Source organism: Micropterus salmoides, unplaced genomic scaffold, assembly GCF_014851395.1.
Source record: "Micropterus salmoides isolate LMB-PRFRI ecotype aquatic unplaced genomic scaffold, ASM1485139v1 Ms_hic_scaffold_21, whole genome shotgun sequence".
Taxonomy (NCBI): domain Eukaryota; kingdom Metazoa; phylum Chordata; class Actinopteri; order Centrarchiformes; family Centrarchidae; genus Micropterus; species Micropterus salmoides.
Window position 1 is genome coordinate 19,085,829 of NW_024041262.1, and position 27,384 is coordinate 19,113,212.

Genomic DNA, 27,384 nt, shown 5'->3' on the forward strand with positions numbered 1-27,384 from the left:
GAACAAAGTTCATTTTCCATCCTTGTATATGTTTAATACAGAAAGATTCAAACATAGCGAGTAACTGGAAAAAGACTACGCTAACATGTACTTCAAATGCATTAAATATTTGGTTTACAAATCTGATTCTGTCATGCTTTTTGTCCAAAAAACAAAATAAATATTTTTCTGAAACGTGGCTGAAACGAGTATTCTCTCCTATTAAAGTTGTTATGGCTAACAAACAGTTGCTTATTTACACATCTAGCAGTTACGGTGCAACATTTTATATATTTGGAGTCGTGGTTCTAAGCACCTGGTGAATGTAAGTCTAATATTCACTCTGTTTTTGGTCTTTACCAACTCTCTGAAGGGGAATTTCCTGCTCTGCCTCATCGCCTTTCACAGGAACAAGTTTAAAATCTGACAGCAGTGTGATCGCCTTACCAAACATGAGAGATGACCACATGTAGATGAGGAGCAGGAAATAACCTGAGAAAAACCTTGACATTAGATCTTTTTTCCCGATTGAGGTCACTTGTGGTTTCATTGATGGTGTCACAACATTATGATGCTTGAGCTGTTATAGCTATAGTTACACTATATAAGCACTTTGTCAGATTTATTTTTTTTAGTGTCAGTATTTAGTAGTTGGCTGCATCTTCTACATTATGTAGTTAGGATTTGGTCCAAGCTGTATTAAAATCATCCAGAAACAAAACACAAGGAAGCCTAATCTAGTTTGATAAACACATTTTCATTACAAGGTCCACTTCTCCTTGGTGTTTCTCAAGCTTCAAAGTTGTTTTGTCAAGGTCAAAAATGAACCTTCAAGCTCCACCTGAAAGTCCCAAAATTGTCAGTTTTGTCAAATCTAACGTACTTTTATTTATTTTGAATTTTGTCTAAATGAAAAAAGCAATCACACTTTAGTTTCCCGAGAAAAGTCAAATAAAATAAAGTTGAATATTGGTTTACAAACCTTTTAATGAGACAAAACTTTACAATAAATTACAAGAATTCTGGATAAATAAATATTTAGCTATTTATGCATTACCTTCATTTTCATTAACAGTACTTTGACAGAAGACCAACAGCAATAAGAAAACAGGCTTAGAAAAAAGCATTTTTATGGCAAATCAGACTAAACAAAACAGTCCAGCGTCCCAGATGCGATCAGTCCTGCACTTAATGTGTTTTACAGTAGGTCTCTTCTTCTTCAAGTGTTTTTATTGGAGGACAAGGTTTAATCCCTGTCTGGAAAAACCGAGCTCAACTGATCAATAGAGATTGGAAACTTAACTGAAAGTGTTTTTAGGCTCTTCTGAAATGTATCTGAATCACATTAATGTACGATGTGATTTCTCCATCAGCTGCCCCCCCACACACACGTCTGAAAAGTGCAACAACCACTTCTGTCTTTTTCTCACCTTATGTTCAACTATGAACAAACTTAATTCTTGTTTTAGTAAGTGTTACATACTCCCAGCTCTCTTGTTTTATTTTCCATCCAATTAAATGTTTGAGTAGCTGTAGAGACTCGTTGTACCACATCAGCACAAACACTGTCTGTGTGGAGCGGCACTGAAGTGAATCAGACACATTTCAACAGCTGATTTTAAGAGTGGGAGTCCTAACCACAGGGCACGGCATTGACACAGTACTGCAGGAGCAGAGTGTTCAAAAGGAGGTGTTTGAGGATTAAAAAAAAGAGGTCTATGACTGATTCATTTCATCTCCAGACGGGAAATGAAACTATGAACATAAGGTCAAACCTGTGGGTGAGCTTCTTCAAAAGCTGTATCCTCTGTGGCAGGTCCAAGTGTCCAGGTCCACTGCAGCAGCGAGAGTATCAGGTCCACATCCAAGCAGCTGCATTAAGTAAAGAAATGTTTAATCCTCAGCAGCTCTACAGCCCCTTCACAGACGAGACCTTCTTCTTCCGAGCAGCCAGCATCTCATAGAACGGGTCTTTGCTGATGGCAGCTCTGCAGGTGGAAGATGATTAACGAGGGTTAGAGAACACGACATTTAGGAAATCATAATCATGATCATCTGCAGGAGAGAGGGAGTTTAAATGTGGTTCACTTGATGCTGTTGATCCATTCTTCCTTCTCCTCTGTGGTCGGGGCGGAGATTCTGTAAAAAGTGTGGTTGCCCTCAACTACGCGGCCGTCTGCCTCCGTCTTGCAGGCCTTGATCACCTGATCCTTGTGGTCCGGGATGTAGAGCTCAAAGCAGTTCTGGGAGAGAGCAAAACAAACAAGATCTGTCAACATGAAATGTCTGAAAAGTGCAAAAACCAACATGTTATGCGTTTTTCGGGATTGGGGGGGGGGGGGGAATAAATAGATTTCCTGACGACAGGATATAAATCATTAAGAAAATAACTTATTTGTGGTGAGAAAGATGCTGCTCTGTATCTCCCAACACTGTTTTAAAGATGAAAACAAAGAATGACACCTAGTGAGGTTTCAATAAAGCAACTTGGATGTCCAACCACAATAGGTGCAAGATACATACAGAATATCAACATTTAGTGGGGCATAAAGGTGAGATTTTAAAGACATCACCAATAATAGCTTAATTTTCATTTGAACTTTTTGGATACATTTGTTTTTTTTTGCATTCATCACCTTGTTTATTTCCATCGCTATTTCCTGACGTGACACTAAGCTAAATACCTTTTACTAAGAGAGAAAAACAGCAGAAACAGGAAATTATAACTAGATGTGGCAGATAAAAGATAGAAGAAAGAGTTTACCGGCTTCTTGGAGTCATCAACTTCTCTGATACTCAGGTTTTCCAGTGGAATAATTCCTCTGGGTTCCTTATCCTTATAAACAGCAGAGAGAGGGACAATAAATACAATGAGAGAGTACTTACTTAAGCCTACGTACAGTATTTAGCAGATATCTCTTAAGCTCCAGTGTAGCCAAATAGGAAGTACTTACAGTCGTGTATTCAAAGTAGTAGAGGCAGTTATCTGTGAGAATAAACCAGCGTCTCTTCCAGGTCTTAACTCGTCCACCTGAATAGAGATTACAGGGGATCCATGACTTCAGTAAAGACAGAAAACTTCAGTTGTTGGAATTATATGACGACGGCAACCCTTTTAAGCACACTGACAGCACAAATCAGCAGGTTAAATTGAGCCGATTGATCGCAAAGATGAAAGCTGAGGGTAAAGTTTGGGCCCAGCGGTTAGAAACAGATGTGTCCACATCTTGGCTCAACAACATACAGCACAGGGTGACATTAGATACAAATAATGAATTCTTTATTCTGAATCAAGGTGAAGGTGAATGCACACAGCCAGTAGGATAAAAAGGCAGGAGGGGTGGGGTGTGGGCGGCTCAGAAGCAAAGCAGTGCATTAAAGCTGGGGAGTTTAAGGGTACGTACCTCCTGGAGTCAAAACCCATGAAATACAAACAAACAAGAAGAATGTCAACAAAAGAGTATTACAAAAAAATTACTTTGTTCCACACAAGGCAACATGTTATAGGTGCTGTTACAGATCCAGCCCACTAGAGGGCCCTCCAGCTCACAGTGACTAACTACAGGATTGACGGATCCAGACTGAATTATTTTAATTTAACAAAAAGTAAATGAAATATTTCACAGCACATGGATGCACACACCGAGTTTCAGCAGCCATCCTTCTCTGTCTGGGTTGAAGAAGGTGTGTGTGAGGTCGTTCCCATCATCCTCTGGGATCTTAAAGGGTTCATTCTTGATGCTGTCGTACAGGTTCTACAGGTGGGGGGTGAGATAAAGGTGGTGAAATGTTATAATATGGATTATTGGGTGGAATATGAGCATGAATATAAGCAGGATATTTACTGGCAGTCATGTTTCATAGAAAAAAAAAGTAGAAGAGCAGAAATTGCTTTCGCATCTCAAGAGCCTATTTTCTATGAAATGGGACTGTCCTGACTATCTTTTGAAACGCTCAAGAGCACAAACACTTTCAAAATCCTTTTATTTGATGGCAGGAAAAATATTAATGATCCTCAGCATTGAGTGAGTTTGTTAGTTTGCGTGTTGGGGATGTGAAACCGACTGCAGCTCCATGTGACGTTCATCAAAGTAATATATAGTAATAATTTATATAAGATAAATCGACTGTGTTTTTGTAATAGTGCTTTTTTACTAAATAAATAATACTTTGTTTCTGAACAAGTATATCTCAGACTGTTTGTGTTGCTTAAATTTGAGTTGTTTAAGGAAAATCTCTCACCCTTAGTAGCTCCTCCGGCAGATCGCCTCCATCATTGATGCCTCTGTTCATCGCTGTGAATCTCTGAACGGTGGGTTTGTCCTTCACGTTAGGGTTGTGTAGACTGGTGTTCAACATGATCACAGCAAACGACAACACGTAACAGGTGTCTGTAAAACAAGCAAAGTGGGTGTACAATTTTTCAGTTTTTTGCGTGCCTCGGTGCCATCAGCTGATTTCAATTATTTACATTTTGATACAATAAGCAGCGGAAAGTGTACAGGAGTCTGTGATGTAATATTTCAGAGCCCTACATACAATATGGGGCCAGAATACATCATGTGAGAAGGACTCTTTGTCATTGACTCCGGTAATAAATTCTGTATTTTTTAGTTTTTATGTCTTACTCAACAAAACCAGGGCTGTCTGTTTCCTGAACACACACACACCCTTATGTACCTGTGCTCTGAAACACTCCGGGGTTACAGCGACAGTATCGCTGGGCGAACGCCTCCATCATGCGGTCGATCTTCTGAGCCTCACCAGGCAGCCTGAAGCTCCACAGGAACTGCCTGAGAGCCTGAACCAGGTTCAAGTCCGAGAACTCGTGTAATTCCAGGAAGGCGTGCAGAACCTCGATGTTGAAGTCATCTCTGCACAACACGCGCAAGCCCACACAAACACACACCCCCACATGCACACGCACACAGGGGGGAGTAAACAGAACGAACACAGGATCAAGAACTGAACGCAGCTCTGTTTCGCTCACTGAGTTGACAGCTAAAGGAGTTGGATGAGATGTGACAAATGAGATAACAGATTACTGGATGATCTTTTAGAACTGCTAATGCACCACCAGCTCATATATTTAGTATAATCTATTGATATGGCCTGAATTTTATACTAGGATTATCGCTTTTTGAAGAATAGGTTCTCTGAGTCCGTTATTCTCATTACTTCTGATGACGAATAGACCTTTTTTTAACTGAAGACTATTTAACATGTCACAACAGGAAAAGCACAGGAGTAAATAATATAATTAATGATGGCTCAATTCCATTTAGCTGCTTCAGTTTCAGGTGACTTACTGAAACACTTAAATAGAACGGAGCTATTGTTAATTTTATTAGTTACACCTGTGTTTTTCCTGCTGTGACAAGTCAAAATGTCTGCTGTAGAAAAATCATCAGTTGGAAGGGACGTCGTTAGTATCACTTACCTCTCCCCAAGGTAGTCGCCAATAGCCGTTTTATTAAGCCCCTCGCCCTTGTAGAGAAATTGGCCGATGTCATCGCTGGTGTTTTTCAGCAGGGAGCTGTCAATCAAGAAGCGAATCCCCTGAGGGAGAAAATCAGAACACACAACCCAGTCTTAACATCACACACTAAATATACAAATACACAAAATATGAAGATCAGAAAGAAATTAGTTTTTGTTCAGTGAGGTACAAACACCATCACTTGTTATTTCAATGCTTTAAAAAGTCCAAGACAGGGTGTCGGTTTCACCAGACATTAATGTAGAACTGCAACTGCCTAAAAGAACAATTGTAAGTAAAAATACCAAAAATCTCTGGTTGCAGGTTCTCTTACGTGAGAACTTAGGAGAAACTAAATCACGATCATAGTACTTTGTCACATACATAGTCACTTTGGGTTTGGGGCTAGTTAGTTAGGACAACACTAGGCATTTAAAAAGACGTCCCTGTGGACTATGGGAAACAGGCGTGTACATTTTCTGAGGTTTTTATAGACTTAATGATAAATCAAGAAAATACTCAACAGCCGAATCAACAATGAAAATAATCACTACTTGCAGCACTACACTGCGGTACATGAAGGAAGAGCCTGGCTCAACATTTATTCTCACCTTCTTGGGGTCCATGTTGAACTTCTTACGGCCCATGGCCATCTGTTTATTCCTCTGCATGCTTTTCCTAAAACCAGATTAAACAGAATAGAACCTCAATAAACGGCTCTCTGCAAACTCAAACACATTGTCAGTGTTTTAAACCCACTAATGCTGAAACAATAGATTTACCGTTAAATCAATTAAGTTATTTATCAAGCAAAAAATGCCATACATTCACTAGTTTCAGCTTCTTGAGTGTGAGGATTTGATGTTTTTCTCTGTTTTATGTAATTGTAAACTAAATGTCTTTGAGTGTGGAGATTCTTTCTCAACCTTGGGGACACATATCACACACCGCAGCCTTGCTCAGCTGAAGGAGGTGAAGCTTTCGATATGGTTGAAAGCTCCGAGAATAGTAAGTAGACCTTGTGTTTAGAATATCTGAAAGATTAATCGATTATGTGAACAATAGTTTGTTACAGTGGGTTCTGTTCTGAAGGTCAGGCAGATTTTTCTGGACATTTCCCTCATGAATGCACCTCCACTAAAACAAAGGCTGAGTGGACCATAGCTGCCCACGCACACGCGCCAAAATGGTTGATGAGAGATACTTTACCTCTCTTCAGTCAGGCCCAGGTTCTCAATCTCATTGGTCACCTCTGCTATCTCATCCTTCAGCCTCTGAGAGTAGACAGAGAGAGAGTGATGAAAAACAAGAGGAGGCAACAACAGCAGATACATACGTGTGACGTGACTTCTGACCTCTATGGAGATGCTTTGATCTCTAAGTCAGCACAAAGCATCACACATGGTTGTCTGCTCCAGCCACATCTCACTGACCAACACATCCAGACAAACACTTCTTAGTAAAGAGATGACCCAGAAAAAAAACCCTAAAAATGCAGACGTGATTCACTCTCCCCGAGTCCGACTCATTCTTCCTCACGGCAGGAGTTATGTGGAACAGATGCCCTCTGCAGAAAATTCTCTGTGGGAGCTGTAGCACCTGTTCTGGGGTCAGAGCTGACCACCATTCCCCTGCTACCATCTCCTGGCTCCTCCTCTCCCCTGTGCTGACCCAGATTTATCCCCCCTGACTCCCTCCCCGGTCTGTTTGAGTGCCACACTGGAGGGGAGACGGGAATATGCAGGATCAAAGACTTTGCCTGGCTTAGAGGAGCTGCTCCGGAGAGCTCAGAGGCAGAGGGGTTATGGGAGGAAAGAACTGAGGGGGGAAACAGACGGAGAAACACTGACGAACTAGGATAATTATAGAAGAGGCCGGTGTCTCAGATTAGAGCTTTAATCATCTGAAACTCTCCGTGAGTATGTGTATATGTGTGAAAACCAGGTAAAGAAGGTAAAAACTTCACTTGACTGGATTACTCCACGTGCGTCAATGGTTATAAACCCATATAAACGAACAGCGTCCTCCGTCTCCTGTACTGGAATATTTCATGGCTCATTACCCATCAGCCCGCCGGAGCAAGACAGGGCGGGGCTTTCAGGAGGAAAGCGCCAAACGAGAGTCGACCTCCGTAATAAAGCCATCAATCTATTCGCACAGTGCTGCTGCCCCGAGGGCATGTTTGTGTGGGTTTTTCTGTGTGTGTGTTTTGGTTGCTGACCGAGGACTAGGGATGAGGTTTGGTAGCATCAAATCTGAATCCTTTTGAATGTCTTATTGAACCTTTTAGGGCTGGGCGATATGGCCTAAAAATAAAATCTCTGATTTTATTTTTTTAATTCAATTTACGATTTTTTCCGATTTCCCCCCCTACTTAAGGAAAGCAATAAGTACAAACGACAGACTACTTAAAGCAAATTTTGCTTTTATTTAATCAAAAGCAAGACAAATGTAACCCCCATTTCTGGGATGAAGTAGCACCATTTTCTAAAGCATTAACAATATATTAAAATCTGAGGAAAACTAGACAGTGACATTTTTCATTGTGTCTAGCCCAAACAATGCAACAACATACAGGGATACATGACATGAACATGCACATCTTACTCTTAGCAGAATTAAATTTTTCAAACCAAAAACAAAAAATATTCTCTTTTATTGCACTTTGCATAGAATTTTAAATAACAACCTAAAGAGGCAACACCTCTGTCTTGGGTAAAATAGTAATGTAAACCAAAATTTAGCAGAGTACAAAATGTGCAAAATAAATTACACATCAACTCCAACTGATAAAGTGCAAACTTTGCTTTAAAAAAAATATACCGTGCCATTTGTGTCCCTGAAAGTATGAACAGAAAAGAAAAATCACATTTTGACTGAGGTGCAGAACATGAGATATGTGCTTAAGTTGCTGTCAATAACATTTAAACATTTTTGGCAAGGAAAATCAGCCTGTCCACTGCCTCTGGCTTGAGGCAAGCTCTGCTGCATGTGACAACTCCTCCCCCCACACTGAAAAGCCTCTCAGATGGGGCACTTGTTGCAGGAATACTGAGGTATTTCTTGGCCAGGTGACTGAGCCTTGAGAAGTTGAATTCGTTGCTCTTCCACCACTGCAGCGGATCGGTGTCAGGGTCTGCCTCTGGCAAGAGCAGATAGGTTGCCAGTTCAGTCTCTATTTTAGCTTCTTCCGACTGGTCAGAGGTTGGCAAAACAACACTCTTCTTGAAGAAGGTTGCTAAGGTCTTTTTCCTCTTGGGGTCTGGCTGAGGCCTTGCCTCTTCCTGGTCCACCTGCACAACTGGACCAGGCTGTGGTGTGCTTTTGTCAGTGGGGAAAGACAGAAGTTCACTGACAGCTCTTTTTTTACTTGCTCCACCTTGTCTGGGTCGATGTAGGATGTCCGGAACCTTGGATCCATCAGAGAGGCCATGTCCAAGAGCTCATCCTTGACAGGATCACTGTATTTCTCAACAAGGTATCCCAGTATCTTCCTTTTTATTGTTTTGGTAAGCTCCGTGTCGTTGTCCTCAGGCAGCAAAAGACTGGTTTTGAACAGATGGATAACAGGCTTGATGTATGAGACACTGACATACATTTCCCCTGATAGCGCATCCGTAAAGTCTTGGAGACCTTTAACCGCCTTGTTTACTGACTCCAAAACCTCGATGTCTTGCCAAGATGGCACAAGATGGCGGCTTTTAACATCAGACCCCAGGACACGGGCTATAGCCTTCTCCTGTTCCAGGAATCGCTCGATCATCTTTTGGCGGGAGCCCCATCTGGTAGGCGATTCTGTTGTTAGCTGATGAGGGGGAAGGCCAAGCTCTGACTGAGCTACACCCAGCTCTCTTCTTTTCTTCCAGCTGTAGGAAAAAGCAGCGACTATTTTCTTGCAAACTCCAATTGCACGATCTATGCGGGGATCCTTAACACCATTCTCTGTTTGATAACGAATAAAACACAAAGACATACATCACTATTGGGGACTTTAATAAATATCAGTCTACATCCATCTAAAAATTATTTATTTTCTTCTGTATTTCAAAACTTTGTCATTCCAAAACTCAGACACTGCAGATACACAAATAGAATTTTGTTTACTATAGGCATATGTGCAGATGTGGAGAAATTTGAATCCATTTTTTAAAATAATCTATTCTACTGTCTTTATGAATCAAATACAGATCAAATGGACATGTCATATTGAAACATCTTTTTTTTTTTTTGCTAGGCAGGCCTAATTAAAATATATATATATTAATAAATCACGTACAGCACTTAAACTTTTTAAACGGTGGATGAACCGCAGTCAAGTAGTCAGACACTCGTCTTTTCGTAGTTGAGTAGATGTTGGGTTGGCTGACTGAAAAAAAAAAAAAGAAAAAAAAGAAGAAACAACTCGTCTATTACTGCATGGCAGCAACTGTGTCCAGCGGGACTCACAGCAATCTAACCAAAACTTATCCATGCTGGACCCTCCTCTATTAGATATTTTGCTTGTGTTGTTCTCCTAGGTGTAAGTCGCTTTGGAAAAAAACGTCTGCTAAATGACAGTAGTAGTAGTAGTAGTATTACGAAAAGACGAGCGTCATCTAGCTTGACTGCGGTTTGGATGAGGATAATATATTAAATATAATAATATAATAGATATATAATATGTGCTCTGTCAAAATTGAATATTTTATTTTACTTATTGTTAGACTTACCAATAGCGTTGTGTAGTTTGTGTCCAAAGCACTGGAGGTTTGGCCATCCGTTCACTCGCAGGGCTTTAGTCATATTGGTGCCGCTGTCAGTTGTCATGCAGCATAGACGATTCTCAGACAGGTTCCAGCAGTCGAGAGCGTCTCTCAGTCCCTTGGCAACAAGTTCACCGGTGTGGTCGTCGGGAAAGTATGACGTTTGGAGGGAAATACTCCGCAAATCCCACCCATTGTTAATGAAATGCACCGTTAAACTCATATAAGGTTGCATAGTCCGACTGGACCACATGTCGGTTGTTGCCGAATAAAAGGACAGCTCCCCCAGTTCTCTGCTGACTTTCTCTCGTGTAATGTTGTACAGCTTGGGCAAGGCGACTTCACTGAAGTACTTGCGGCTGGGTAGCTCATATCTGGGGTCTAACGTTTTAATCAAATTAATAAACCCCGTCTTTTCCACGGTATATATGGGTACCATGTCTTTGGCTATATGCAAAGCGACCGCTTCGGTGATTGTTCTCCACCGTGCCCCTTTCCTGTCATATGCGGTGCCTTGTGCAAAGGATTCGGCTACAGTTAGCTGTTTTTTAGCTAAGGTTTGTTGGTCAGTGCGGCTTTGTTCATCGCGGAGAGACTGGCATTTTTCATATTCGGCTGGATGTCTCTGTTTCAGGTGTTGGAATAGGTTTGTGGTGCTGCTGCCTTTCACTGCGATAGGCTTTAGGCAAATGTTGCAGCGTGGTGTCTGTTGTTCCACATCTGTCGCAGCAAACCCATACCAGTTCCAAACAACAGATGACTTTATTCTTTTCTTGGGAACAAACTTCCCGCTCTCACCGGTAGCCATTTTGTCGCTTGCTGTTGCTGTTTAGTGTATGATGTTGTCGCTATGGGAAACGAACACTACGGAAACCCCGGGGAGCCAAAAATGTGCTATTACACAAAAACTCGATTTACTTATTTTTAAATCGCCCGCAACAAAAAATTCGAATTAATTCATTCAATCGATTTTTCGCCCAGGCCTAGAACCTTTATGGGTAGTTTGTTTGGTGGGGAATGACGACATCTTAGGTAACTAAATTGATTCTCTCAGCATCATACCTATATCACAGAGACTCTACTGTGTTGAAAGGGTGTAGGGCTTTCACCACATATTTTGTTACTGCTTTTGAGCCTGAATTGTTGTTGCACTGCTGCTGGTCCCAGAATGCCGTGTAATACTGGCAGTACTGGTAGTAGGCTGAGGCAGAGCACTCGTTCTTCTCTGGTTATCAAACATTTTATCTAAATAGATATCTAATGGTTTAACCGTTCACTGTAAAGTAAAGTTACAAACCAAGTAATACAAGTTTTTAAAGGCTGATACCAACATTTTTGTATTTGCCGTTTCATCACAGGAACCTTATCAGGGGTGTAAACCTTGTGAGATGCTATTTAGAGCATCATAAGTCACTGAAACCATAATTTAGGAATTAAAAACATTTTTTTTTTTAGATTAGCAGAAGTTCGGAGGCTCGCTCTGTGCCCTGGAGCCTCTCACGTTGTATGTGGAGAGAGGAATGTTGCCCAGACTACTCAACATTATGGAGAACACTTCACATCCTCAGTACAAACTACTGGTCAGACAACAAAGTCGGTAACTCCATTATTTCTGCAGTAAGGGCTGCTACAAGAAGTCATTTCAGGCCACGGCAATTGAAATATATAATAACTCCCCTCTGGGAAGGGAGAGGAGACATATTTTTCTGAAAGCAGGGTATACACTTTCTTACACAGATATAGTCAGAGAGAGACATCTTAAAGGCCCTACTACTCTAATGATGTATAGTAGTATAACCTAGTAGTTTAAATTAATATATTTTTACAATTGGTAATTGTGTTTTTTTTAATCTGCCTCACATTTTGTGTAAGTTGTATGTTTTGTAACTGTGATTTTATTTTTATTTTATGGAAACACTGCAATTTCTACATCTATCAATATTAATCAATACGTACATGCCCATATGTGCATTGACAGTAACTGTTGTCCGTCTCTTTCTCTCCATAATGGCCATAAAGAGATCCATTGCTTATACACTTGCTCTAAAGTAACATCTGTAGTCCTTGTTGAATGTGAGTATTGTTTTAAGACAGACCTGAAAATGTGAACTTGTCCTTTAAGGCAGAATCTCCCACCACACTTTTTCAGGTAAACTTAAGTCAACAACAATTTTAATAATAAAGCAACATGTAAAAAAGTATCCGATCCTGCATTCTCAAATGTTTACGTATGATTTATTCTCAAATGTTTATATCAATGTATGATTCAGTATCTTTTTGCTGTCTTATTGTTGATAAGTAACATTATCAATTCATCTGGCTTAAATGGGTCTCACAAGTTTCTAAAGCTCATGTTAATGTCATCAAATTACTGTACCACCAGTCCAAACCACAAATATTCAGTTTATTAAGAGAGAGAAAACCTCACAACTGGCAAACTGAAACTAGGGAATTTGGGAGAATACTGTTTACAAAATTACCTTTTTAATCCATTATAAAAATAGTTGACAATTAATTTTTCTGTCAATCAGTTAATCAGCCCAAATGAAAATAATCTTGCAGCCCTTGACTCCATTATATGGGAGTTGGATGAAATTAGTCCCATACACAACGGTAGAGGTATAGGGTCATTATTAGTTATTTTATGATTTTGGGACTACTTTTAACATTTATTTATCTTTGTTAATGAGGATTAAGCCAGCTTTCTCCCATCTTCCAAAACATATTACCCAGATTAAGAGCTGAAACAGACAGTACCACTAATTTATTTAAGGTTGTACGAGGCACTGGGATGGGGGGGGGGGGGTTAACCTGTCCCCCCAGGCAGAGCTAGAGTATGTACACACACACATATATATGAGGTACACCCCCCTCGTACACGTGGATCCCACACAAAGAGGATCATCTATCGTGAATGCATACAGTAACGCTCTGGTGGTAATACGCCTTTAGGCCCCACAACCCCCACCCTCCACCCACCCACACCTACCTCCCTAGGCACAGTGGTCTAGACAGGAAGGTACAAATCTACTCAAGGACACAGAGATAAGAAAAAACAACCTGAACAATGTGATGTTCAGACAAAGAGGGAAATACGGTAAAGATAACATGCTGTATGATTTGGTCATTCTTTCAATTCCCTGAAATAATTGAAAAGGTTTAAAAGGACAGGTTCATCATGTTTCAAGTCTGTCTTAAAACAATAGGTGCACATATGAATATTGAAACCATTTTTGCTGTAATTATTCCTCCTGTTCATACTGACAATTAAAAAATCCCTTCCGAACGTGCAGTCCTCGTTCTGTGCAAAAATGTATTGAAAGATTTGTGGATCAGTAGATATCTTCCAAAATTTGTGTTTTTAGAACCAAATTCCCTCTTTTTGTTACTTTCCTTCCACTGCAGCTCAACAAAAAAGAAGAATTTTACACAAGAAATGCAGTAACTTTAAAAGATATCCACTTGATTTGTCTAACTCAGACATCTGCAGCCTCATATTAACTTTAGATAAACGTTTTCTGCACAGAACGAGCACTGCGGATTCTGTCCCGCATTTTTTACATTGTAAGAACTGTGAACTTTTCATTTAAAATGTTTCAACAGTCCAGACAATAACAGGGTTCACAGCAGGGACAAAACCAAACTCCCTTTTTTTTGGCTGCACTGTTGAGAAAGCACTTTGCCCAAGCAGTAACAGCTGAAGGGCATAGCTACAGTGAACTACAGATAAATTCAGCTGGAAATTTGTTTAACAAATTGATTAAAGAAATAAAGGCGTTAGGAGGAAGTGTGTGTTGTTACTTGTATGTCATGCAGCAGCTCTTGTTTTCTGCGGCGGATGCTTTCCAGCTCCTGTCTCTCTTCTGGACTGAGGTCATCAGGCACTGAGGAAAGAAGCACATGTAGCACTCAGATACAAAGATCAAATACTCTCTCTTAGACACACACAGTGGATATAGTACACACACACACACACACACACACACACACACACACACACACACACACACACGCTGAAACATGATGACTTTTTGGTCATATTAGGAGGAGGAAATAATAAAAATAATAAATATCGTCTGCATTCTAGTTGCAACATTCATTTTAGATGGAACAAATTATACAATATAAAACAAAAGGCCATTTAATCACAGAAAAATGTTGTCAGTCAGTGTTGGTCAAAAATGTATTAACAGACGTCTTTTCACTAAATACCACGAAACCCATACGTGAAAAACTGCGTACAAATCAAACATGTTTTCACAGTTTTTCAGCTACACATTTGGTGACATTTTGATGAGAACAGTGTTTCTCTATCTGTTGTCAATGTTACATTAATGATGGACAACCTGTATGTTCAGGAGACAGAGAGACTCTGCAGAGACGAATGAGAGAAAACTACTACTTCTACATGTCTATGAAGATTCTCAGTCATCCAGGTCATAGTTACCCCAGGTGGGTAAAAAATCAAGGGCAACTGGACTTGGCTAAAGATGCTCGAAGACGTTTCGTCTCTCTTCCAAGAGGCGCCTTCGAGTATCTTCAACCAGGAAGAAATAACACATTCTTCATAGTAGCTACTGTATACAAACTTTAGATGGATATTACTTAGGGATGAAACGATTGAAACTTGATGAAAATTACCTTCTAGTGAACGCAGGGTAAGTTAACTTTTAGCTTTGGTTTGTCTGTCTGACTTGCTAACAGCTTGTAAATGGAAGCTCTCAGTGTTGCTACTCTTCTGCTGTGTGCGTTGTGTGCCTGCAGACTATTTGTCCAATGCACATAACACGATAGGCAGTTTAGTCACCCAACCAGCATATCTTGGTCATTTTAAATATAGCAGCTATCAACTTAGATGCAAAAGTGTCAGAACAGGAGAAAGGCTACAGACTCCTCTGTATGTCAGTTGTTGGGCTCACTGTCTTTTAAAAACTTGTTTGTTTTCATGTAATAGTGCATGGGGTCATTGCATTACCTATACAATATAAAATATAAAATCTTGATAATGCACACTTAGATGGTTTTCATATGTTTACAAAAGGTATTGGCTTTCATTTTATTGTTTATGCAAACAAAATGGTACTTTTACTTGCAGTTTTCAATATAAAACTTGTTGAAATGGTTGCAGTGTGTATATCAGTACATTTTAATCTTTTTCGGCACATTTTTACAATACCATAATAATACTGATAACCATGATAATTTTGGGAAATATAATTGTGATTTCATACCGCTTCATCCCTAATATTACTATGCAAGTGACACACTAGCATTACAATACATGTTAGCATTTATTCTTATCCTTAAATTTCTACTTGTGGCCACAGTAGCTGCTGTTCAGCAAAAGTTAAATAGGCTCACTTTGCAAATACTTAAGCAATAAATTCTATTAATTACACTCAGGAGTTTTGCTGCTACCTTACTTGGTTTTGTATGACCAGTAGCTAATGTCAGCCAGTAGCTATTGTTAGCACCTTTGAGATACATACTGCTGTAAAACAGATGCTGCTTCCAAACACTGGTTATATTTTCCAGACAGCTGCTTCTCCAGTGAACTCTTGATTTTAACCCACCTTGTGTAAATCTACACGGTTGGTACAGATTAAACAAAAAGGAGTTACTTTATCAGCGTAAACGTCCTCTTAACTGTGACTTATATCCACTGCAAAGGATGCAACATACAGATACAGATTATTATTATTATTATTATTATTAAAACTAGCAAATAGTATAGTCCATCAGATGAACAGCAGCATTTAGCATGAATCATAAACGTCAAACAAAACATCAAATGTCTAATGAATAATAGTTTAAAAATGGTACATTAGAGTTGATATCTGTTAAGCTCAAATATCCACCCCGCCTTACATTTACAAGCCAACTTAACTGTACAAGTGTGTCTGCAGAGGAATTGATAAGGTGAGGAGGGAAATGGCAGTGACTGACAGAACCACATTGTGGTTTTTCTCAAGAAAACTTGAGCGACAGAGAAAAAAGAAAGATTATATTCCAGTAATAAGAGAGTGAACGCAGGGAGTTATTGTGCTGAACTGCATATTTCATGTTTCACATCTAAAAAGGTTTTCAAACATCACACCTCTTCGCCGTCATTTATAATTGCTGTTCCTCTCCACTGGGTGCCTCATGGCTACTTTCTGAGGCGTATAAATTCTCTAACCAGTGACAAAAGGTAAAGAGAAGGTGCAATTAATGCAGAGTAACAAGGAGCCACAGAACACATATCAAGCTGTGCTGCTGCTGCTGTTTGTCTGCCTCATTAGTGGAATCACGCTGCCTTCATGACCAAGTTACTCAGTGTCAACCTCTCTGGGCAACAAAGTATTAGTATGTTTAATCATTATGTATAGCATTTTACAATGATTTTAGTAATTACAATGATATATTACATTCATTTAACTTAATAAGTATGTAAATTAACAGAAGAAGTCTGTTTGATCATATGAACTTCTGAGGTACTGAAAGTATAGCAAATCATTTTGGGCTAAGGGAGCTAAAATATATCTTAACTCAAGGTCAACTTACTAGAGTTTACACGGCTACAGTCTACAATGATCTAATACAGCAAGTATTTCAATTATAGATTTAACCTGATGATTATTTTTTTTAAATGTTCTTGATGTTTGGGCGATAAAATGTCAGAAAATAGTAAAAAAAAAAAAAAAATTTAAAAAAAGCTGAACGCATGTTGACAAAATGTTAGTTTTATCTGACAAAGAAAACCCAAAAGTTTATCATTGAAGAAAAAGAAAATCTCAGCAAATATTCACATTTGAGGAGAAATTCTTGCTTAAAGAGTGACATAAACTACTAACTGATTTTCTAAATTGTTGCTGATTAATACTCTGTCAATCAACTAGTAAATTATTTGACTTATTGTTTCAGCTCTACAAAAACAAATATGACATTATTATAAATTGTCGTATCTGCCCAAAAACATGACATGCATTGAAAGCTCCAAAAAAAGCTAGTAAGAGGACCTTTTGTCCGACCATTTAAAATGGAGTTTCTCAGGGCATGCAGACACCTGTGGCTATGTACAAGGCAAATTATGTCAAGTCCAAGGTGGTGTGACAGGTGCACCAGCCTTGGATACTGATATAATTTACATATTGCAAAAACACAGACAGTGACGCACTCGCTCATCACACTCACATACGTACCCCTCGCCCACAGAGGAAACAGTTTAAGTAGGCCGGAGTACCTCTTATTATAAACCTCAGGACAAGAATAACACACCATTGTGAGCAGAGAGGCAGTGAAACTGGCATTCACACTCCCTCCCTGTCTCTAGCTTTTCATTAAGAGAGGTAATAGTAAGAGCAAGTGGATTTTTTTATGACGGCTTACACTGTCATATCATCCGTCTCTCAAGCAAACAAACACACACATTCTGACGCAAATAACGACAAGCTCCTCAACCAGCTTCCCTGCATAGTCTCGAGGTCACCGAGTGTGTGTTTATGTTAGCAAGTAATGGGACACCTTGTTGCGGCAATGCTGCTCATGACCAGCTGCTCTGGATGACCCAACATATCCAGGCATAAAGTTCACTCTCTGTCCTCCTACTTCCACTCTGGTTTGTACGTTATGCAGCACATTACTTCCTCTGAAGACACAATGACATACGCAAAAAAATAAAACCGCACGTATACATCTAACTAGGTTTCCGGCTCCAATGAGGTTTCTCAGGAAGATGTGACGACACATATCCACGCACTCATTCAGATAAATTTCTGCAAAACAGCTCTAATGCAGAAGTTATGATGACGCACTCAACGCCTACACATTTGTGTCATTAATCTTGAGGCTCATACCAGAGAAAGCTTGTCTGCTGAGTGACTGCACCACCAGTCTCAATGGTCCCAGTATCCCCAGTGCAGCCAAAAAACACCCTGTTCTTTAGTATTTAGTAGTTTTGATTCTTGCTCCAGTTATTTTTATAACTCTGGCTCCAGAGTCCACGAGTCTAACGTAGCCACAAATTCCAGTACACAACAGCTTGTTTCTTGCAGTCCAGTCTGGTGTCTGCAGCAGCACAACAATAATCCAGTCCTGCCCGTGCCCTCCAATCCCAATCCCAATCCTGTGGTCCTCTAGTCCAGCCTCCCTGCTTCTTAATCCTCAGGCACTCGTTCCAGGAGAGGGGAGAGGGGCGAGGAGGGGAGCGGGCCTGCAGCTAAATGAGAATGAGGTTGAGCGTGTGAGGGAAAACCCTTGAACTCTCATCCCCCCTCCTCCCCTCTGTCCATCTTGACTCCTCCCTCCCTCAGTGAGCACAGCATCAAACACAAGCTCCCCCACGTGGACACCAGTGTCCAAGAGAGAAAGACGGCGGGGAGGTGCTGTTTCGCATGTCTCCTCCTCATAACAGTGTATGGAAAAGGGACAAGGAGGGTGCACCTCGCCTGGACACCAGCAACCACCAAAATGCAACAAATAACACATTTGTACACAACAGCTCTCTGTTCTTGGCAGAATAAAATCAGACTTCCTTCTCTGCTCATCGCATTTGCTCATACAAAAGAGCGCACACACAAACCAACAACAGCTCCCTCATTGGCTTGTCTCATTATTTCACCCACAGCATGGCAGCTGACCCAGGACCCAGGGCAAAGCAGTTTGGTTATGACTAGAAAATTATCTGTGTTTAGAGATTGAGAGTTTCAGTGTCTAACACTGTTCTGAAGGCGATAATTGTCCATTTCTGTGTTCACAAGGTGGTAATTGTGTGTTTCAATGAATGTTCCCTGGCCCGAGGATAACAAGCTCAACAGAGACGTGATATAATCCTGCGGTTATGGTAAACTCCCTGCTGACTGATCGCATTCACACGGCCTTAAGGCTCGAAAGTCCAATAAGAAGCAAAAGCAAATCCAGCAGCAGGGGAATAACGGGGGAGGACAAAATGTGCCTTTGCACAGAAAAGAAAAACATCCTTAAGTGACAGCGAGACGAAGTTGCTGACAACCTGAGCTGCTCTTTCAGGGTGGAAAAACTTTTTAAAGTGAAGTATCTGTCAGGTGGGAGAAAGTTATCAGAATAGACTACCAGGATTATATCTTAAAAATAAGGTAGCACTGACTTTGTCAAGTGGAAAAAAGCTTTGAAAAGTACTTCCTACTTGACAGCAGCTACCTTACTTAAAAATCAACTTATGTTATTGGTAGTCCATTTTGATAGCATTTCCCCCCCCGGACAGAATAAGCCATCTACTTTTAAAGCACATCTGTAATCTGTTTTAACAGGTTTTTCCTCTCCAGACAGACTAAGGTACGTGACTGTAAAGCACATCCTGTAAGAGTGGCTCAAATTCTCAGAGGAAACACTAGTGCGTTTGTAAAGAAGCTGATTTATAATCCAAGTTCATTCTTATGTTTTTGTGGCAGTTTCTCCCTCTCTATGTGTCCAACACTTTTGTCACAAGCTGGGAAAGTGAGCAGAGATGTGCATGCAGCCAAATCAACCAAAAGAGAAAACCCCGTATTTTGGAGAGCAATTCCTTAATTTCGAACCCAATAACAGGATGCATTGGTTGTATTTATAGACACATGAACTATAAAGTGCTGCACAATAAGGTCAAGCCCCCATGGGGTCTGGCCTCAATCCAGATTAATAATAATGGATCCCTTGTGCCAGTTAATAAAGACTGCCAAAGAGCATTAACAAATCACTCCAATGAGGACTTGTTGCTTTCGCTGTGCTGATAGGAAATTAAATGCAGAAACACACCAGAATGTATTTTATTCAGACGCGCTCACTTCCGTTATCTAGCGTTAGATAAAATTAGGTTAGTTGCTAAATTAGTTAGCCCGCTAACCTGGTTAGCCCCAAGGTTAGCCCTGCTCACTATAACCGACTGTAACTAGCTTAGTTAAAGCGGGTCAGGCAACTTACCAACTCCGTCTTCCGACTTTAAAACCATGTTTGTGATGTTGGGCAGCGACGGCTTAGAGAACAGCGCTAAATTGTTCACTTTTAAAGTAACTTTAAAGGTCGAAAGGTTTCACAATTTTTTCTTACTCAGTTTCCGTTAGACTGGCAGTTAATGACAACTGTCTCTGCGGAGAGACAGCCGGCGCAGAGACAGGATGAGGTAGGCGTGGCTTCAACGGCAGCAGCCAATCAGAGAGCGACTGAGCACAAACAACCTTTATCTATCTATCTATCTATCTATCTATCTACTTATGGTAGATCAAATTTATGACATAGTATGTCACAGTTTTGACTTTCTAAATGACTTAATAGTTCATCATTTTGTATCGTATCTCATACGTGTGGAGTTGCCATTGTAACATTCCAGCTAATTTTATTCTTTGGCATAAACAGTTTCCATACGTATGGTTATAAAGAGAAAAGGAATGAATGAGGAATGAAAACAAATAATGTGTTTGCATGCTCACAGGTTCCATATTTTTCAAGTCTACCCTCTTGGTTTGTGTATATGCATGTACAAAGTAATGAAATTTATCCAACTCAACAAGAAGTAAGAAAATGACTCTAAAATAATACTCCCCCACCTGCTGAACAAGAGAGACATATTTTAATGGGTGTGAAGGCTGAGAAAGCAGGTTTGATATTAGATATGGATGGCTTGTGTGTGAGAGACAGAGGAAGGGAGAGGAGAGGATGTAGGGAAGGATAGAGGAAAGGAGGGCAAAGGATTGCAGCTGTGCGCTTGAATCAGCGCTTTATTCAGGGTCTGGACACACCAATAACAGGATATGCTAAAGAACGGTAGGGAAGAACTGCTGCAATTTAACACTTTAATGGTTCAGCTCACCCAAACACAAAACATAGTTTCCCTTCTAGTTAGTAACAAGCTGTGATATGTTTTCATGAGGACTATTTCTTTGGTAGAAAGCTGGTAAAAAACTGTTGACAGAGTAAGAGGGACATTGTAAGAGAGGTTTCAAATATGAATTTTACTACAAATAAAATCTCCTTCACCTCCATTGTAGTGAGGTGGAGAAATGTCTCCCACAGATGCTGCTTCTCAAAACCTGGTTAAATTAAACCAATCTGCCTGACTGCATGAGAGATAAACTTAATACTTTTGGCAGATGAAGGGTAAATGTAAAGATAGTAATCATTTCTAAGGAAGCTACGGTATATAGCCTTTTGAGTAAATCTGCTTCACGGCTAAAGGGTTTATCTGTTAAATCATCACAGAGCACTTGAGGCTTAAGGCAAAAAAAATAATAAGGACAAACAAAGCAAAGTAACAAAGACGAAAGCAGAGGAAATGACAAGAAAATAGAGGGGGAAGTCCAGCTATAGAAAGAACGGTCTTAAAAACTGTCTGGCTATATGGAAATAACCAGGGCAAGTACCGAGCTGCTTTCATTGTGTCAGAATGGCTTTTGAATGAGCACATTGATACAGTATGAAAGCACCTGCACAGAGGGATATCAGTGGGCAGCGATGGAGATTATGTCACTTCAGCACCCACTGGAGAGGAGGATCCTGGACCAGAGGATGATGGGTGTGCGTCATGCTCTCAAAATCAAGCCCACCATCTCACACAAACACACACACACAATGACAGTTTGTCTGATTCGCGTGTACATGGACACAAAAATGTCAAAAACACAGCATGGCACACACACACACACACAAACACTACAGAGCTCTCTGTGTCTTGATAACCTAACAGAAAATCACCAGGGCAACTGCACATTAATCACACTTTGTGCCAGTCTTGCTCTCCATGTCTCACTGTTTGTCTTCTTTCTCAGCGTTAAAGAGTCACATAAGCAACGTATAACCGGCAAAGACCTGTGATAATAACAAAGATGACAACTTGATTCGTAAATCACTTACTCTGGTGAAAATGAAGGTTGTTTGCTTAATTATTCACACGCTCACAAATATGTACATGCACATTTTTATTTTCTGAGATGACAGAAAAGTGTGTTTTCTTAAAAACACTTACCTGTGGCTGCAGCAGGTGCCCCTGGTCGTACCGAAGGACAGAGAAAAGCCTGGAAACTGGAGGCGCACAGCTCGCTCACAGTCCCCATCACAACACAGTATGTGTTCAAGAGTTTGTGACTAAAGGGCGTTCGAGGCTAAAGGTATTCTCTCAGCATCTCTTTGCTTTACTCCCCTTTAAGCCGGCAGCATACTTAACTAACAGGAGAACAAATCAGCAGCAGGCTAAAGCTCTGGCCCTTGAAAAACCCAGGCTGTAGTGTTTTACCTCCCGACTGCCACCAGACTCTGACAGACTCTCAGAAAAACACTCTCCACTCTCACTCTCTCTCCTCCCTCCTCGTTCTTGTTCACACACTTGACCTCACTCCTGAATTCAGCCTCACGCACTCCACACTTGCACTACACAAAAAACCTGTCGTTTTATAATACACATTATCAATATGTATTACATAGATTTTAGTGATTCACGTAAGAGAAAAAGGACATATATTACCGTATATAGACACACACCCACTGCTGTGTCACTTTGAACAGTTGTTAAAGTATTCTTGGAAGTGATGACAAATGTACACACACATTGTATCCTCCTGTTTCACACCCCCCACACACACACATCAGAGCCCAGTTTAGTTTAGTCAGAGCTGAGCAAACACACACACACACACACACACACACACACACACACACACACGTTATGCTGCATGTCTGTGGTGGACGATGTATTAATACCCTTTATTTAAGTAAAAGTAGCAATACTCATTCAGTTATAAATAAAAGTCATGTATTCAAAATGTATGTAGGTGTATTTATGTTGTATCAATATCCTTTAAGTATTAAGTATTACACTTTTATAAATAACATGTAACAAAAAAACTTACATAGGTTGCATACAGTGTTTTAATTCTATGTCCATGTTATGGACTGTATTGTCTGTTGATTGTGTTCATTAAATTATTGGGAGATTTTTTATTAATGTTTGGGGTATTTTTGTCTTTATGTGATACAACAGTATCTGTTAGAGATTTGAATCTATGAGAATGCGTCATATTTTATAAATTGATAAATCATTCTGCAAAGTAACTTGTGAATATTAAGTGAACGGTATAATTACGTGCATCTGAAATGTTATTCTATGTACAATAAAGTAGCATAAAGCAGAAATACTCAAGTAACGTAACTTAAAATTGTAATTAAGTACAGCGCTTGAGAAAATTTACTTCCACTAATGTATGTAATCCAACACAAAAACAATAACTACAATCTCAAAAACTAGTACTAAGCACAGAATCAATCAATCAGTTAGAATGAGTGGTAGGAAAAACAAAGCCAACCCCCCCACCTAGCTCTCGTTTCTGTGGAGGTTTATTGCACTTACAGTACGGCTAGTTGTTTTGAACTAAAGCGTCTACCTAATTAATTTTATATGGCAGTCATGCTTATAGAAAGTTATGGCAGAAGTAACATTAGGAGTATTATTAACAGTTTATTACAGTTATAAAGGTCTCAACAGTAGAAGTAAATTTAACCTTTATCATAGTGGAAGAACTCGTAGCTATAAACCTATCAAATGCAAAGGAATGTATAATAATGTGTTATTCCTGGAGCTCAGACAAAAACTAAAGTGATAAAAATTATTATTTACTTTATGTTTTTACGTTGGCACCTTTTTATATAAAGTCTATGGTTGGCACTGAAATTTTTGTGAAATGTAGCGAATATCAGTACAAAGGAAGTAGTGTTGGTAGCAGTATTAATATCAAAAGTAACAATTTTAAGTAACAATATTGGCAGTAGAAGTATCACTTGGCCTTAGTTAATCAAAGAATGAAAGGGTTTTCCCATCATGCATATGTTTGTATGACAACTCACCGTAACATTGTGTGTAAAATGCTAGCAATTGTTGTAGCAAGTGCTGGAGCTGCTACTCCACATAGAATCTACATGTACATCCACTTTAGTTATTTATATACTGCATCTGCCATGAAGGAGTGGTGCTGCTATTTAGGTTAACACTGTGAGTGAGTGTGATACGAATGACCTTGAATTTGCTCCTTTGAAACACAATTTACTTCCTTGTTCTTTGATTTTTATTCCACAGTTCCCATAACTTGGGACTTGCACTACATTTCCTATCAGCATCAATCCATTTCTCTCTTTCTCTCATCAAATTTCCTTTCCTGCTCTCTCTCTGTAGAGCTGACCTCTTTCATTTGCACTTGGCCTCACCCACTCACTCTTGAACTTTTTCTGCCACCTATTACTCCATAGTGTGTGATCTTTCCCTCTGTCAGATCTGACAACACCCCTGACAACCAGGACTATCTTGACCGTAAAACTTTTTCAACTTTGACAGTATATTGTGGCTTTATAAGATTAAAACCCACAAAATACACTTAAATATTATGTACATCTTGACCTAGAAACCAGACATCACAGGTGGCAGGTAGTGCTGAAAAACAGAGCAAGAGTAGGCGGTATGATGTAAGCAGCCCCAGTGAACTTTTAATGCAATTTGCATATAAAATAAACAAAAACGGAGAGAGAGAGAGTCTGTTTCCTCAGCACCAAGATTCATGATGCTGACAAATTGCGTACAAATTGACCTTTCTATATATATAGATGATATATACAGCTGGGTTAAAATTGCTCTGCCTGCTGCTGCTGCTGCTGCTGCTGCTGCTGCTGCTGCTGCTCATTTAAATCGCATATGAGTAAACTCATTATATGTTGTCATTCATTATATGTTGTGTACATATAAAATATTTACCTGCAAAGTAACTATAAATGTGAACTAACTGCAGTGGAGTAAAAAGTACAATATTTGTGTTGATGTGAAATCCGCAAACAGTCAAAACTTCCTGTTGTTTCAATTACATGTAGGGCGATTAATGTTTTTTTTGTTTGGCAGGATACGGTATATAAAATGAACATGCTGAAGGCGAGGAAATCATAATTCATCAAAAATCAGCCTCATCTCCTGATGTCTTACCTCTCGCAATATGAGTAGTGTCTGTCCGGATGACAAAAAAAAACTCTCTTGACAGCAAAGTGGGCAGAAAAAGAACAACACATAATAACAGGATTCAGTACTTTCAAATGCTTGTTCACATTATTTTCATCTCTTGCATACGTGATTCTCCTGATGGAAAAAATAAAAAATACAGTAGCACCATTCTCAGATGTACTCACCTTTTCTTCACTTCCTCTGTCACAACTAAGGATGGATTGGACCTTGTGGCAGGCTAGCCAGCTCAGGACAAGGAGGCCGGCAAAGTGCAGGCCGGGGTGCAGAATGGGTATTAGCACACGAGGCGTAGGCAGGGCTGAAGGCCAACAGGTCGAGGTGAAGGCTGGAGGCTAGCAGACTGGGAAACTGGCTGGAGTCTAGCTGGCTGAGGTGAAGGATAAAGTTTAGCAGGCTTAAAGCTAGCAGGCCCAATGTTCACAGACAGAGAGGCTAGAGCTATGGTCAAGTCCTTCCAGGACTCAGAAGGAACCTCTTGACAGAGACCCTCGAAGTCAATCATAGTTGGTGGTGCTGAGAGAAGGTCAGCATATATAACAAAGTCATACTAAATGGTGAGCAATATTCATGTTTTTGTATTAATTTGAATGGCCAAGATAACGTTTCTAACAGTTATTAACAACAGTTTACAACAAGAATGTTTTACACTACAGCAGAGAGCGAACTTGAACGTCAAAGCAGCCACAGAAACTACACAGTCAACAACACGCGAGAAATTCATGAGAACTGAAACTAGATAAAAAGAAAGAGACAGCACCTGGACGAGACAGAGATGTGACCCACGACCAGTTCATCATAGTTTATAATAATGCAGCGCAGTGAGGATACAGTCTGTCTGTCACTGTTAACAGAAGCTCCAGTCTGCAGTGTAGTTTATACACTTCACAGAATTTTAGAGTAAGATTAGGCTTCATGATCAAATAAAGTTTGTATATCGTGTTGGCACATGTCTATATTCTCTCTCTCTCTCTGCGTCACACGTTTTAAAAAAATCAGTTGATGGTTTTTATAATGCCTGGTTTTAGGGGGACCAAGCATCTGGGGATATACAGTATATGTAGAGACACTGGCTGATTATGGAGTGAGATGCTGGGTAGGAGGTGGGCGGGGCAGGCAAGATAATTGCAGGGCAGATGAGGGAACAGATGAGGTGAAGATGGGTGAGGCAGTCTGAGGGCACCTGGTGGATGGGACTGGGGAAAGGGTGGAGAGGAGGGACAGAGAGACAGACTGTGACATCCTCTCTCGAAGCAGCTGCCCTTGACTTCTTTCATAAACACATCGGGTTGCTATGACAACCAAAAAAACTAGCATGTAAGAGACCAAGAAAGTGCACTGAACATATTTTCTCCCTCTCATGGGTAAGATGCAGTATCATTCACCTTTTTATTGCTCATTAGAAACTGTTTTTAACATATTTATTTTATTTTATATATATTTCATTAAATACTTAAAGGTCCAGTGTGTAATATTTAGAAAGATCTTTTGACAGGAATGCAATATAATATCCATAACTATGTTTTTAGTGGTGTGTAAAGACCTTACATAATAAATTGTTGTGTTTTTATTACCTTAGAATGAGACATCTCTATCTACATACACTGCGAGAAATAATTGTCAACCTCATGAAGAAAAAGTACAAAGTTTTTTTTACGGCTGAATTTACAATTGCCATTAGAATTAATACATTTATTATAAAGTACTTATTTCGTCTGAGGAGCAAGTGAATGCAGTGAGTCATTTACCTAACCTCACCACTAAATGCCACGAAAACTTACACACTGAACCTTTAAGTGGTATTTCTTTAGAACAAATATTTATTATTGATTTAGCTAACTATTTCATTTATTTGTAAGCGACCATGTACAATATTAAACATGAATGTTACCATTTGTGTTATAATCTTTTTATCTACAGTCTATGGTTATAATAAAAGTTAGTTTAATATTAATGCTAATGTCTTCGCAAAACTAATCAACAACTCACCTGGCCACAGTTTGTGCCTACATTGGCATACATTCAGGTCACAGAGGTAATGGTTTCTGTCAAAGATAATTAACCAGCCATGTTTAGAAAAACCCAAAAGTACACACCAAAACTAAAGTCACCAATTTGGCTAATTTTCTTTTACAGAAATATATGTTTACGTCTTTAACCTGAATGTGTGAATATAGGGTGTAAATATTAACTCATAATCACAAACC

The 27,384-nt window shown here is 39.7% G+C and overlaps 2 protein-coding genes and 1 long non-coding RNA gene across 7 annotated transcripts; 1 reads left to right on the forward strand and 2 right to left on the reverse strand.

The window, feature by feature from the left end:
* Window positions 1–941: 941 nt before the first annotated feature.
* LOC119915654 (cytohesin-1-like) lies at window positions 942–22,241 on the reverse strand. 5 transcript variants are annotated; one of them, XM_038735297.1, is made up of 13 exons: window positions 22,154–22,241; window positions 14,002–14,084; window positions 6,668–6,732; window positions 6,070–6,136; window positions 5,420–5,538; window positions 4,660–4,853; window positions 4,222–4,370; window positions 3,623–3,734; window positions 3,384–3,386; window positions 2,934–3,010; window positions 2,744–2,815; window positions 2,068–2,222; window positions 942–1,967 (listed from the first exon to the last, which is right to left on the reverse strand). In XM_038735297.1, exons 1-13 carry the CDS (start codon window positions 22,239–22,241, stop codon window positions 1,889–1,891), a joined length of 1,263 nt encoding a protein of 420 aa, XP_038591225.1. In that variant the 3' UTR covers window positions 942–1,888. The 5 variants fall into 5 exon arrangements, with proteins under 5 accessions (XP_038591225.1, XP_038591227.1, XP_038591223.1 ...); XM_038735299.1 differs by lacking the exon at window positions 22,154–22,241 and adding an exon at window positions 20,116–20,143; XM_038735295.1 differs by lacking the exon at window positions 3,384–3,386.
* Window positions 7,867–10,872, reverse strand: LOC119915655 (E3 SUMO-protein ligase ZBED1-like). Its single transcript, XM_038735301.1, has 2 exons — window positions 10,168–10,872; window positions 7,867–9,400 (listed from the first exon to the last, which is right to left on the reverse strand). Exons 1-2 carry the CDS (start codon window positions 10,637–10,639, stop codon window positions 8,697–8,699), a joined length of 1,176 nt encoding a protein of 391 aa, XP_038591229.1. The 5' UTR covers window positions 10,640–10,872; the 3' UTR covers window positions 7,867–8,696.
* On the forward strand, window positions 8,876–9,687 carry LOC119915656. Its single transcript, XR_005446977.1, has 2 exons — window positions 8,876–8,936; window positions 9,069–9,687. It is a non-coding gene; the product is annotated as an uncharacterized LOC119915656 (long non-coding RNA).
* Window positions 22,242–27,384: the final 5,143 nt, after the last annotated feature.

Bases quoted from the DNA above. Each gene is read 5' to 3' on its own strand.
- LOC119915655 (XM_038735301.1), bottom strand. From the start codon at position 10,639: ATGGTACCCATATATACCGTGGAAAAGACGGGGTTTATTAATTTGATT. The intron at 9,401-10,167 runs GTAAGTCTAACA...GTTATCAAACAG, and splicing joins CAAACTACACAACGCTATTG to AGAATGGTGTTAAGGATCCC.
- LOC119915654 (XM_038735297.1), bottom strand. From the start codon at position 22,241: ATGGGGACTGTGAGCGAGCTGTGCGCCTCCAGTTTCCAGGCTTTTCTC. The intron at 6,137-6,667 runs GTAAAGTATCTC...ATCTGGTTTTAG, and splicing joins CTGGGCCTGACTGAAGAGAG to GAAAAGCATGCAGAGGAATA. The intron at 4,854-5,419 runs GTAAGTGATACT...CGTGTTGTGCAG, and splicing joins GGCGACTACCTTGGGGAGAG to AGATGACTTCAACATCGAGG.